Here is a 12,002-nt window from a genome sequence, read left to right as displayed (position 1 = left end):
TCACCTGTTTTCATGAGCTGTCCACTTCTATAGAAATGAAAACATGTTATTTTCTTGGTCCATCAAGCCACATAATTCAATTCACTTCTGATTTCTCCAAAGATGTGGACAGCATCTTAGGCTCAGCATTCTCCTCTTGGATCCATCAGCATATCATTCAACAGGTGGTTTCTAGAATTGCTGTTACTTCTAATGGCTCCTGAAAATCTTTGGCTTTTTAATAATTCAAGTGAGATAAGGTCAGGCAATTTTTCAAGATTGTAAGTAGTTTTTAAAATCTCTGCCTTTTATGAAAAAGCAATCTTTTAATAGCTTCTCTGTGCTTGCTTTCAAAGTGTAATAATCAGGACATAGAATTTCCACAGTAACCAATCTCAGAAAATCCCACGGCTGGCTGCTGACTCCTCCGTTGAATCTCCCAAAGTCGTTACTACCTCCCTCGTTTCATGTTGAATACATGAAGCTTCCACTGACTATATAACTGCTCTTCTACATTTATATTTATGTTTTATTGAAAAAAGATGTGGCAACAATATATTTTCTGAAAGTTATAAATATCATTTTTTAGGTAAAATTCACAGACCATATAATTCACCCTTTTAAAATATACAATTCGGTGATTTTTTAGTATATTCACAAGATTGTGCAACCATCACCTGTATCTAATTCCAGAACATTTTCATTACCCTAAGAAGCCTTTACCCATTAGGTGTCACTCCACATCCCTCCCTACCAGCCTCTGACAATGAGTAATCTTTTTCTCTATGGATTTGCCTACTCTAGACATTTCATATAAATAGAATTATACAATATGTGGACCTTTGTGACTAGCTTCTTTCATTTAGCATAATGTTTTCAAAATTCATCCAAGGCATAGCATTCATCAGTACTTCATTCCTTTTTATTGTTGAGTAATTTTTCATTAATCACATTTTGTTTAACCATTTATCTATCCATTGATGAATATTTAATTGTTTCTACCATTTGGCTATTATGAATAATGCTGCTATAACATTCATATACATGTTTTGATGTGGACATACATCTTCATTTCTCTTAGGTATATACCCAGAAGTAGAACTGCTGAGCTCTGGAGTAACTGTTTTACTTTTTGAGGAATTGCCCAACTGTTTTCCAAAGCTGCTGCATCATGTTACATTCTCACCAGTAGTGTATGAGAGTTCCGATTTTTCCACATCTTGTCAACACTTGTTATTATCTATCTTTTATTATGGTCATCTTAGAGGGTATAAATGATATCTCATTGTGGTTTTGATTCACGTTTCCCTAATAGCTAATGAAAATATCGTTCTTTACCAGATAACACAACTAATTTCATTTTTTCACATTACATTCCAAGGGTTTTTCTGCCATGTCATAACATAGTTGCAATCACAGTCTCACTCTCTTTATCTAAGTAATAGCTCAGAGAGGATGCAGTAAATTTTAGAACAAGATGTCACGCCCCAAAGGCATACCTCTGGGAATCTGGGAGAACTGCTATCTGCATGCAGACTCCCTCAGTCGTTGACTAGATTTTGATATGAAACACACTTTCTCTTATTCAAGCACCATATTGGAAGAATGTGAATCTCACTATGAAAACATGAGCTTCTGTTTCTGCAAATCTGGAACGTCATGACATGTACTAGAGTCAAGCTCATTTATTTGGAGGCACCTGACTGAGCCATAAAGTACAAATGGAGCCTTCTCAGGTAGATATGGGACCAAGTTATCAAAAGTAAAGTGAGAAGGAAGGAAACAAAATCTATGTGGGGAATTTTTACATTAAATGGTAAAATCTATATCATTAAGGCCAAAGTCCAGCGAGACTTATTCTTCACCATCTTCCCCCTCCCATAATCCATTCTAGTTGGATTTCTCTAAATTCTTGAAGCATGCTACATTCCCTTTTCAGTACAGGCCATTCCTTCTCGCAAGAGCACTGTGCCCTTTCTTTTCGTTTGGCAAATGCCTCCTCATCCAGTGATTTCAGTTGAGACATCCCAGACCTGTTTAGTCCTTGTATCAGTTTCCTATCACTGCTCGAAATTACCACAAATTTTGTAGCATAAAACAACAGACATATTCTCTTACAGTCCTCAAGGTCAGAAGTCTCACTGAGCTAGAATCCAGATGTCAGTAGAGCTATTTTCTTCCTGAAGGTTCTAAGAATGCATTTCTTTGCCTTTTCCAGCTTCTGAGGGCTGCTACAGCCAAGGGCTGTGGCTGCTTCCTCCATCTTCAAAGCCAGAAGTGTAGCATCTTCAAAATCTCTCTCATCACCCTACCCCTCCCTCTCTTCCTCTCTCCCTCTTTCTCTCTCTCTGCTTACTTTCATCCTCACATCTCCTTATCTGACTCTGACCTTCCTCCCTCTTATAAGGATCCTTGTGATTACACTGGCCCCACCCAGACAATCCATGATAATCTCGAATCTGCAAAATCCTCTTTTGCCATGTAAAGTGGCATATTCACAGGTTCTAGAGATTAGGACATGAACATCTTTGGGGGACATTGTTCTGTCTACCACAGTCCTCTCATCAAAATGCCGTAACACTCTGAAAAACTGTAGAGATTGATTTGAAGTTATTGCTTTCATAAACTGGGAGCACCTTGCAGAGTCATACCTATTTGCTCCACATACATTCCTACTGTCCATTGCAGAGCTGGCATGCGATAAATATTTGATGACTATCTGTGTGAGTGGCCAGCTTGGCTTTGCTGGACTAGAGTTCCTGGGAGAAGGCAGGCTGAGATGATGTTGTAAAAGGCATTGAAATGACTAGCTAAGTAGTTTGGATTTTATTCTGTACACTCTGAGACCCATCAAAGGTTTTCAATCAGGGGTTGACATGATTACAATTGTGTCGTTTGAGGATAAGGCCAATATGCCACCAACAGGGAGAAACTGAAGGCAGGGTGACCAAGAAGAGGGTCACAGCAAATGAGGACCCAAGCTAGGCAGTGACATTGTGAATGAACAGCTGGAGAGGGATGTAAGAACTCAGACACATTCCACTTCAAATTCCTTCTAGAATGGAGCAAATGGGAAGCACACACTACAGGATTTGAAAACTTATGGAAGTAAAGGAGGAAACAAAAAAAGGGAGAGGAGTAAAGGCATTCTGACCTGGTAAACCTAGGCAAGCGGAAGAACAGCGATACCAACCAAAATAAGGAATACATAAAATGAAACATGTTCAGAGGAAATGGGAGCTGACTTGTTCTGTTTCAGACATGTAAAATTTGAGTCCATTGGACATCCATGAGCAGATATCTAGGAAGAAATCAGAAAATATATATTGGGAGCTCAACTACAAGATTCCAGCTAGGCACCGAGTGAGGAGTCTCCCCTAGAGGGATGATGGTTGAGGTCACAAAAGTGAATGAGACAATCAAGGGACAATGACCTGAAGGAAAAACACAGAACTGTAGGGGTGATCAAAGACAATCCCAGAGACAGAGGAGTAGGAAGAAAGGTAAAGAGGAAACTAAGATTCTCTGTGTGTGATGGGGATAGGAGGAGCAGGGAGAGGAGATGGTGCTCTCAGTTTTGCCCAGAAGTCTAGCCAAAGGGGTCTAAGAAGATTCTTGGAACTTAGGAAACTTTGAGATAATGGTTTCAGTAAGTAATCTGGATAAAAAGTGATTGCCAAGGTTTAAGGTGCTCAGAGAATAAAAGTAGTCGGGGTCGCTTACTTTTTCCAGAAGCTTGGCAGTTTATATAGAGAGTCAAGAAGGATTTCAGGGTGGTTCTACCCTTGGCTCTTTGCCTGAGTTTGAGTGGCTTAAGCTTTACAGTCCCTCTCTTCAACTGTAAAGTAAGCAGTTTGGAGCTAGATGCTACCCAAGGTTCTTTGAGTCTAAACTTTGCTCTTTCCAACCCTCAAATCTCAAAATGTTGGTGAAAACTCAATTCTAAGTCATCTGAGAAGCTATCTTCACAGTATTCTCCATTAAAATTAAAAATTGCCTTCAGAAGGAATTCTAGCAGAGAGATAGCCTGAGAGTGTGTATGTATAAAAGTTGAATAACTCTTTTTCCTAACTTAAAAAACCTTAAGGTATTATACTGATTTCAGACACAAATCCTTGTAAAACACTTTTTGTCAATTTCTTTTTGGTGACATGAGTGAGCCTCTACTTTTAAATACAATATTTCTGCTGCATTTTAAAATTTAATTCCAGTTTCCATCATTATATATTTACCATTCACTTCTTCCCTGTAGATATATTTAGACATCCCATATTTTTTTCATATGCTCAATACCTATTGAAAGTCATTTTTCTTGAATTTCAAAGCCTTGGTTGACATATACTAGGTAAGAAGAAGAAAATGACAAAGAGTAAAGCCACAAGCATGAGAGAAAATGGTACTGAAAAGCAAAACCTAGAATTCAGTTTCTTGTATACAGAGCGTCTCAACCTCAGCACTATTGACATTTTATGCATGATAAGTATTTGTTTGTGGGGGCTGTTGTGTGTGTTGTGGGATGTTTACCAGTACCCTTGGCCTATACCCACTAGATGCCAGGAGCACACTGCTGCCCCAGTTCTGGCAATAAAAAATGCTGCCAGGCATTGCCAAATTTACACTGTGGTGCAAACTTTCTCCTGGTTGAGAACCACTGGTCTTTATGATGATCGCTCTAAAACCCCCAGAGTACAGGGGCCAGATTTTAAGAATTCAAAGGTAAGTAAGAGTTCTGCTTTCAAGGAGTTCAACAGTGCAAGAAAAAATTTGCTAAAATGGAGAAGTGAGAAATATAAAAGTATTACGTTTATATGCCAGCTCCCAATTGTTTATAGGATGCTTGGCATGATTTCCCCATGCCCACCTCCTCTGAGGATCCGTCCTCCACTTGTTTCATGCTTCTAACCCATGCTCCCCCAGACACCAGTTTACCTCTAAAACACATCTGATCATGTTACGCCCTCATGCTTAAAAATCACCAATTTCTCCCACTCTCTACAGCAGGGTTTCTCAGTCTAGACACTCCTAACATTGACTGCCAGATGATTATTCCTTGTGGGGCTGTGCACTGTAGGGTATTTAAAAGCACCCCTGGCCTCCTACTAGATGCCAGTAGGAACTCCCCTGTGGAAGGCAGAATAATATACCACCAAAATGCCCACGCCCCAATCCCCAAAACATGTGAATACATCATAGCAAAGGGGAATTAAGGTTTCAGGTGGAATAAAGGTCGCTAATCAGCTGACCTTAAAATAATGAGAGTAGCCTGGATTATCCAGGTGAGCCCAATGTAATCACAAGAGTCCTGAAAACAGTGAGCGAGAAATGACCACACAAGAGTCGATGAGATGTGACTTGGCTAGCTTTGAAAATGAAGGAAGGGGGCCACTGGAAAAGAAACCACAACAGATCCTAGAGCCTTCAGAAGGAATACAGTCAGGCCAACACCTTGAAGTTAGCCGAGTGAAACCTGTTGGGATTTCTGAGGTCCAGAACTGTAAGACAACAAACCCGTGTTGCTTTAAGCCACTAAGTTTGTGGTCATCACAGCAGTGATAGGCAATTAATACACCACCACTTCCAGCTGTGACATCCTAAAATGTCTTCAGACATTGCCAAATGTCCCCTGGGAACAAAGTCACCTCCAGGTTAAGAATCACTGCTCTACACAATATAGAGTCCAAACTCCTGAGATGAGCACAGTGAGACGCTTCGTAATTACCACTATCCTACCTGTTGAACACTATTATCCTGCACACAGCAAGATACATCCTCTGCTCCAGGCACACCAAACTTCACTTGGGCAACACTCGATATGCCTTCACTCTCTGCAGTTGTGATGCCCAGGGGCTCCTTGGAGAGTAATATGCTTTGACCAGTCTCTCATTTTTACCCATACCCATAATTATCCTCCCAATAGAGGCTGGGTATGGTGGCTCATGCCTATAATCCTAGCACTTTGGATTGAGATGGATTGAGGCCAGGAGTTCAAGACCAGCCTGGCCAACATGGTGAAACCAATTCTCTACTGGTACATGCCTGTAGTCCCAGCTCCTGGGGAGGCTGAGGCAGGAGAATCGCTTGAACATGGGAGGTTGCATTGAGCCGAGATTGTGCCACTGCACTCTAGCCTGGGCGACAGGTCAAGACTATCTCAGAAAGGTATTTCAACAGGACTGATTTCTGACTTTGTTAGGTCAGGCTTTTATTACATGAAAAGCCATGTGGTTGCTACATATATCAAACTGCAGGTGCCCTAACCTGCTCCTCCAAACAAATTATTGCGCTTAGGGCCCTCTAAGTCTTCTTTGTTGGGAGCTGTAGCATCACCACCTCTGTGCCTTTGCCTGTCCACTCTTTTCTGCCTCATCAAGGCATCACTTTCCTTCTTCTCCTTAGAAATGGCAGTCATCTTTGAAGATCAAGTTTAAATGTTCTCTGCAGAGTGAAGTCTTCCACGGCCCCCCAAAGCACATCCTCCCCTCTCTGTTCCCTCATTGTACTGATCTCTTGTACTGTACCTATCAGTTAACTCACCTGTCCCCTCATTAGACTGTGAGCTCTTTAGCCTCTCTGCATTCCTAGTACCTACAGAAATGCTTATGCTCAAGAAATGCTTGCGCAATGAGTGAGGAAAAGTATGGATGCCAGTGACATATAGAAATCATTTTAATTATGGGTTGCAAAAGTTGGCAAAAGTTGGCGAACTATGGACATAATCCCAGCTCTGATCTGCAAGAATTAGGAGAAGCTCGGGATTGAAATGAGACTTTATTGCTTTTCCTGTGATCAGAGTCGGGGCAGAGCTTGGCTGCTAAAAACACAAGTTGAGAAACATGTTCCAACTGTGTTACCACGTACCATTTACCCTTTGTCTCTTCCATGTTTCTATTCAATAGATGATCTACCCAGCATGTCCAGGAATCGGATTTTGTTAAAGCAATCCTGAAACACGTAGTGAGGAAATACTAACGAGATCGTAGCTGACTTTGCCTAACACTTCCCAGGTTTAGGCCATAAAATGGTCATTTGTAAGCTTTGAATGAGCACAAGTAACAAAGCTGCAGGCATTTGTGAGAGTCTTGGGAGCAGGGGCTGTTGTATGGACAATTTAGGTTAAAAACAGACAATATCTTGAAAGAACAAAGTGGAAATGGATGAGATCCATCAATGGCTAAACCTGAAGGTGAATTCTTAGGATTTCATATGGATTCAATGGAAGAGAAATAGAAAATTTGAACAAACTGTAAGGGGTACATGACTCCAGAGGGATCCTCGTGGTTTTGGAATCAAACAAAGGCCCCAAGCAAACTTTAGGCCAGCTGTAAACACCTCTGTGGGCACGCTCTTGATGGCCAGCATGGGGTACTATGTTCAACCTCACTAATGCAGCAGTTCTCAACTAGGGTGATTTTGATCCCTAGAGGATATTCAGCAGTGTCTAGAAACATTGTTGTCACACTGGTCTGGAGGAACGCTACTCATATCTAGTGGGAAGAGGACAGGGATGCTGCTAAATATCCTGCAATACCCAGGACAGCTCTGTAGCAAAGAATCATTCAGCTTCAAATGTCAATAGTGCCAAGGCTGAGAAACCCTGAGCCAGAGCAACCAGAAAAATTCAAGAACCAAATCTATATGAACCAGTTATTCCAGGGCCTCTAAGCAGCCTTGCAAGATGCTCATTGGCTGACGTTTTGATGTCATTAGTAAAGATTCTCCTTTAAGAACCAAAGACCCAGCCTGCCTGCAAGTGAAAAGGACAGGCAGTGCCCAATAGGATGCATTTTCTTGTTTTTTGAGAGGGTTCCAGGGCGTTAAACCTTTGAAAGGTAATCCATTAAATTAGAGATCCAGGGGTTATGTTAGGATATCTTGGCCTTTATTAAACAAAACCAGGGTTGGATCTACATGCTAGAGTTCTATCTAATCACTCCATGTCCGCCTCAAGCATAAAGGAATTTCCGAAACACACACACACACACACACACATATATTCTATGAGAAAATGTTGGCCTCTTGCTACATGGCTACATCCTTAGTTTTAATCACCACGAAAAGGTGAAAATCATGGTAGATGAGTTTTGTGCAGACTGCCCGCTGTGTGGAATAGAAGCCACCCAGTATCGCTGCAGTTCAGATCCTTGTCCATTGATTATGAGATGCTAATACATAAGAAGATAATTTGCAACAAGTGAAATCATCTACAGCCAAATGCCTTTTGGTTATAACAGTAATGAGCAGCATCTGTATACTATATTCCAAGTATGTATATGGTTGCTAAGAAAAGCAGAAATGTTCTTAATGATGCAATTAGTTTTAAGCACGAATGTTAGTGGCTAGCTAATCCAAAAATGCTGGCTTGCTTTTGTTTTTCTCTTTCTCTCAACTCGTACAGATTAATCTGATAATGTGTGCTCCTGAAATACAATGAGAATCCAGCCCCTCCTAAAGACCAAGAGAAATTCAACGTTTCAAATTTTGATGCTTTCTAATCTTGAGTTCCCTAGTTTGGAGGTAACATCTTGCCCTCTGCCTCGACTTTCCTTTCTACTGCCTATCTTTCTCAAGAAAATGGGCAGAAGACTTAGCAATATTTGTTTTTTGAAATTTATACCCCCAACACCTAACAGCCTCAGTTACTTTGACACAATAACATTAATAATACGTGATGCTAATAATTCTGATAAATGATGCTTATTTTTCTAAGGCAGTCTATTAAAGCCAAAGTCTAACACTTATCTCACATTAACACAGCTGAGTATGATCTCAGATGCTATTTTCAAACAGTTTTTCTTGGTTGTGTATTTAGCCTACATCTCCAGCAATTACATGGTATTTCATTTCATTTCTGTAATGCTAACTGTACTTTAAAATATTAAATTATAACTGATGGAATCTCCCTTCCCTTATGGAAATAGATCCAAGGCAATCCTATAGTTTGTGGACTGAAGGGGATAGGGGCTGTTCATTTTTAAAACAATTACTATGTATTCTCTGAAAGTGTGTTATTTTCCAAGTGCCCATCAGTGACAGTTTCCCAATAGGTCAATTCACTATTCTTCTTAACTGGACAGCAAACATTTTAAGGGTATCAGATAGCTCCCTCTGAGTCCCCTATGTATTGTTGATTCTTCACTAAACTACTAATTGTTCTAAATGGAATTTAGGCATCAGCATATTTCCATGATCTCTCACACCCCTACACAGAGATTTTCTTCTTCTCCTAGGTTAAACTAATACTCAGTACCATAGATTTCTGAAATTGCCCCTTTAGGGAAAGAAAAGGTGAAAACTAGATAATGCTTTTCCCCCTTGCCACCTAAACACACACACACTCATACAGTCAATGACGCCTTCCAAAATAATGTTTCTGAATTATCTATAGAACAAGATGGCAGACATATTTCAAAATATATTTCATCCAATCGTTACAAACAGCTTAGCAACAGATCATTTGAGTTGGGAAAAATATTAACATTGGGTGAAGGGATAAGGTGACCCTTTGAAATTGCCTGCAGCACAAACAGAAAACCAAAACACCATCTCTTTCTCCAGCTCCCACGACTGCTCCAAAGTAGAGCCAACAAGTCCTGCAAGACACGCACGCGGATGGCCACTATGGACGTCCCATTTCCAGGCACCATTTAGCAAGCAGAAGAGGAAAACCCACACCACGGAAACCCTTTAGTGAGTGCCTCGCTCTGTAAATGTAATGGAATTAAAGGCGGTCCCCTGGAACTGCCTGGGGGGGACTCCGCCTTGGGCCGTGGGACACGCAGCGCTGGTCCCTACCTCAGATTTCCACACGACGTAGGGGTGCCCGTGACTGTCGGGTGGGGACTGGAACTTCCTCTGCTGGAGCCACCTCCTAGGAGAAGTGAAGATGCCATTGGGGCCTCCCCCGGAGGAACAGAGGATACTCGAAGCGCTTCGGCTACTGGTTGGCCCGACCAGGACAGAAGGCAGGTCCCAGGCCATGCTCTTCTTGAGGCCGCCGCGACCCAGGGGAACCTCATAGTCAAAGTGAAAGCTGCCGGATGGTGACTTCTCCTGAGGGGTGCTGGGTGTGGAGAAGGATGAGCAAAGCGGTCCAGGAGGCGGTAGCCGGGTGGCCCTAGGGGGCGGACCCCGGGGAGAGGACGCCAAGCGAGGGCCGAGACCCTCGGATGGGAGTGATGGGGTGTAGAGGCGGCCCGCCGTGGCTCCCCGCGCACTGCCCTCCGCGCCCGCCTCGCCACCCCCGCAGCCGCCGATCAGGGCCGGGTCCAGGCTGCGGGTCTGGCGCAGTTTCCTCTTGGAGAAGCCCTTGGCCGAGGCCGCACTACTTGAAGCGGGCGAGGAACAAGAGAAGACGCTGTGGAGCAGGCTCTGCGCGGACATCTCGGCGGGGCTGCACCTAAGGACCACCTCCTCTTCCCTCCCTGGACGCTGGTGGCTTTGGGTCGGGAACGGAAAGGGACTCGGGCAAAAGTGCCAGGCGGGGCTGGCCCGGGTTTGCCCAGGACGGTGGAGAGCAAAGCCCAGCTCACGCGCCGCCGGTGCGCTCCAAGTGCCCCGGCGGCGGCAGGAGCAGCAGATCCATCACCAGCCTTCTAGGAAAATGGGTCTGGGGACCTCCTGCAGCCGCTAGAACCTTCCTCCGGAGCCTAAGACGCGAAGAGGGTCAGGAAGAGGAGGAGGAAGGTCAGGCGCTCGCTGGGTTCCCAGTTCCAGCCTGCCAGCGCCACTCCCCCTTCCCAGCTGAGGCAGGAGACGCAGCGCTCCTCGCTGGCTCTGGATGGCTTCTAAAACTCCAGCAAGCTCCTCCTTGCGGCCCGAGCACAGTCCTGAGGGCCAGGGAGGAGGCCACCTAGGCGTGAGCCCAGGGCGCGTCCACCGCGCTCCCGGCGCCGCTAGAACTTCCTCCTGCTCCTGAGTCGGGCGCCTGAGCTGGGTGCCCCTAATCTCCCTCCCTCCTGCTCCGGCGCCTCGGGAGGTTGTGCGCTCCGGCCCCAGCTGGGCAGCCGCCCACTCCTTCCTGACCTGAGAGGCTCAAGGCGGTCAAAGCCTCATGTCTCCCTGCAAGCCTCGCCCTGCTGCGGTGTGGGGACACCGAGTGTGCTGCGCCCGGGACCTCCAAAGGCTTCGTGCCCACGGTGGGAGATAATTCCCGGCTGCGCTCAGCGCTCTCCGTGGAGGAGGGAGCTCAGGAGAGAGCCCCAAGGCCGGGTGTGCGTGTTCCGCCGCAGGGGAACACGAAATTCGCAGCCCAGCCTTGGGCCCAGGGCAGACGCAGAGATGTCCCCGACGCTCGCTCTAGAGGCAGCGAGAAGGGGGCGGGCCTAGAGGAATGGGGAGCTAGCAGAAAGCTGAGGCGGAGCCAGGAGCAGGAGAAAGCGGAACGTGAGAAGAGTTTGCCAGGAGCCAAACCTGCAAGCGGCGAGGAGAGAAGGCAGCTCGCCACTATACCGGGTCTCTTGAAGAGAAAGTCGTGAGGACGGAAGTGCGGACCTTCTCCCCCGTCTCACACTGGATGAAGTCATGGCTGCTCACGTTTCTGGAAAGGAGAGAAGTAGCCAGATTGCACCCAGGTGTCAGATGGGCAGCCGGGGACGGTTGCTCTGAAGTTGGAGTTAAATCTTCTACTTTTCTCCCCTTACCCACAGCTGTTTTTGTTTTTAAAAAGGAAGGATAGATAGGAGACTGTCTAAATGCAGTGGCTGCCAATGAATGAGCTGGAGATGGAGACCTACTAAGAAAGTGGAGGGGGAGGAGCTTTTGCCTTGGAAGGGCTCCTGAGCACGTGCGGAAACGTGCTCTAGGAGGAGGCGTGAGGGAGGCCGGACAGTGGCCAGAGGCCGGGCGCAGCTTCAGCCTAGAGGCTGCAGAGATTGGCGCTCACAAAGCTGTCTGTCTCCACGTCCCGCTCTGGGACGCCTCTGGGCTCAGCGCGCAGTGGCCACAGTCCTGGGAAGCTGGAGAACGCTGGTGAAATCAATCTTCCCGGCAAGGAAATGAGTCTGAGAGCAGCTTCTCCCGCTGTC

General features: G+C 45.1%; 1 protein-coding gene across 3 annotated transcripts in view; it reads right to left on the bottom strand.

Annotated features, from left to right (window-relative positions):
- ARHGAP6 (Rho GTPase activating protein 6) overlaps positions 1–10,901 on the bottom strand; it is a 597,687-nt gene extending 586,786 nt beyond the window's left edge. For 2 of the 3 annotated variants that reach the window (XM_003917397.5, XM_009197187.4), the window contains exon 1: positions 9,772–10,900. In XM_003917397.5, the coding sequence (XP_003917446.2) occupies positions 9,772–10,359 (588 nt within the window). In that variant the 5' untranslated portion in view covers positions 10,360–10,900. Of the gene's footprint in view, positions 1–9,771 lie in introns of all 3 variants that reach the window. The other variant, XM_017953833.3, reaches the window with a different exon arrangement.
- Positions 10,902–12,002: the final 1,101 nt, after the last annotated feature.

Source organism: Papio anubis, chromosome X (genome assembly GCF_008728515.1).
Source record: "Papio anubis isolate 15944 chromosome X, Panubis1.0, whole genome shotgun sequence".
Lineage (NCBI taxonomy): Eukaryota > Metazoa > Chordata > Mammalia > Primates > Cercopithecidae > Papio > Papio anubis.
Note: the sequence above shows the minus strand (reverse complement) of the source record. Positions and strands in the feature narration are given on the sequence as shown.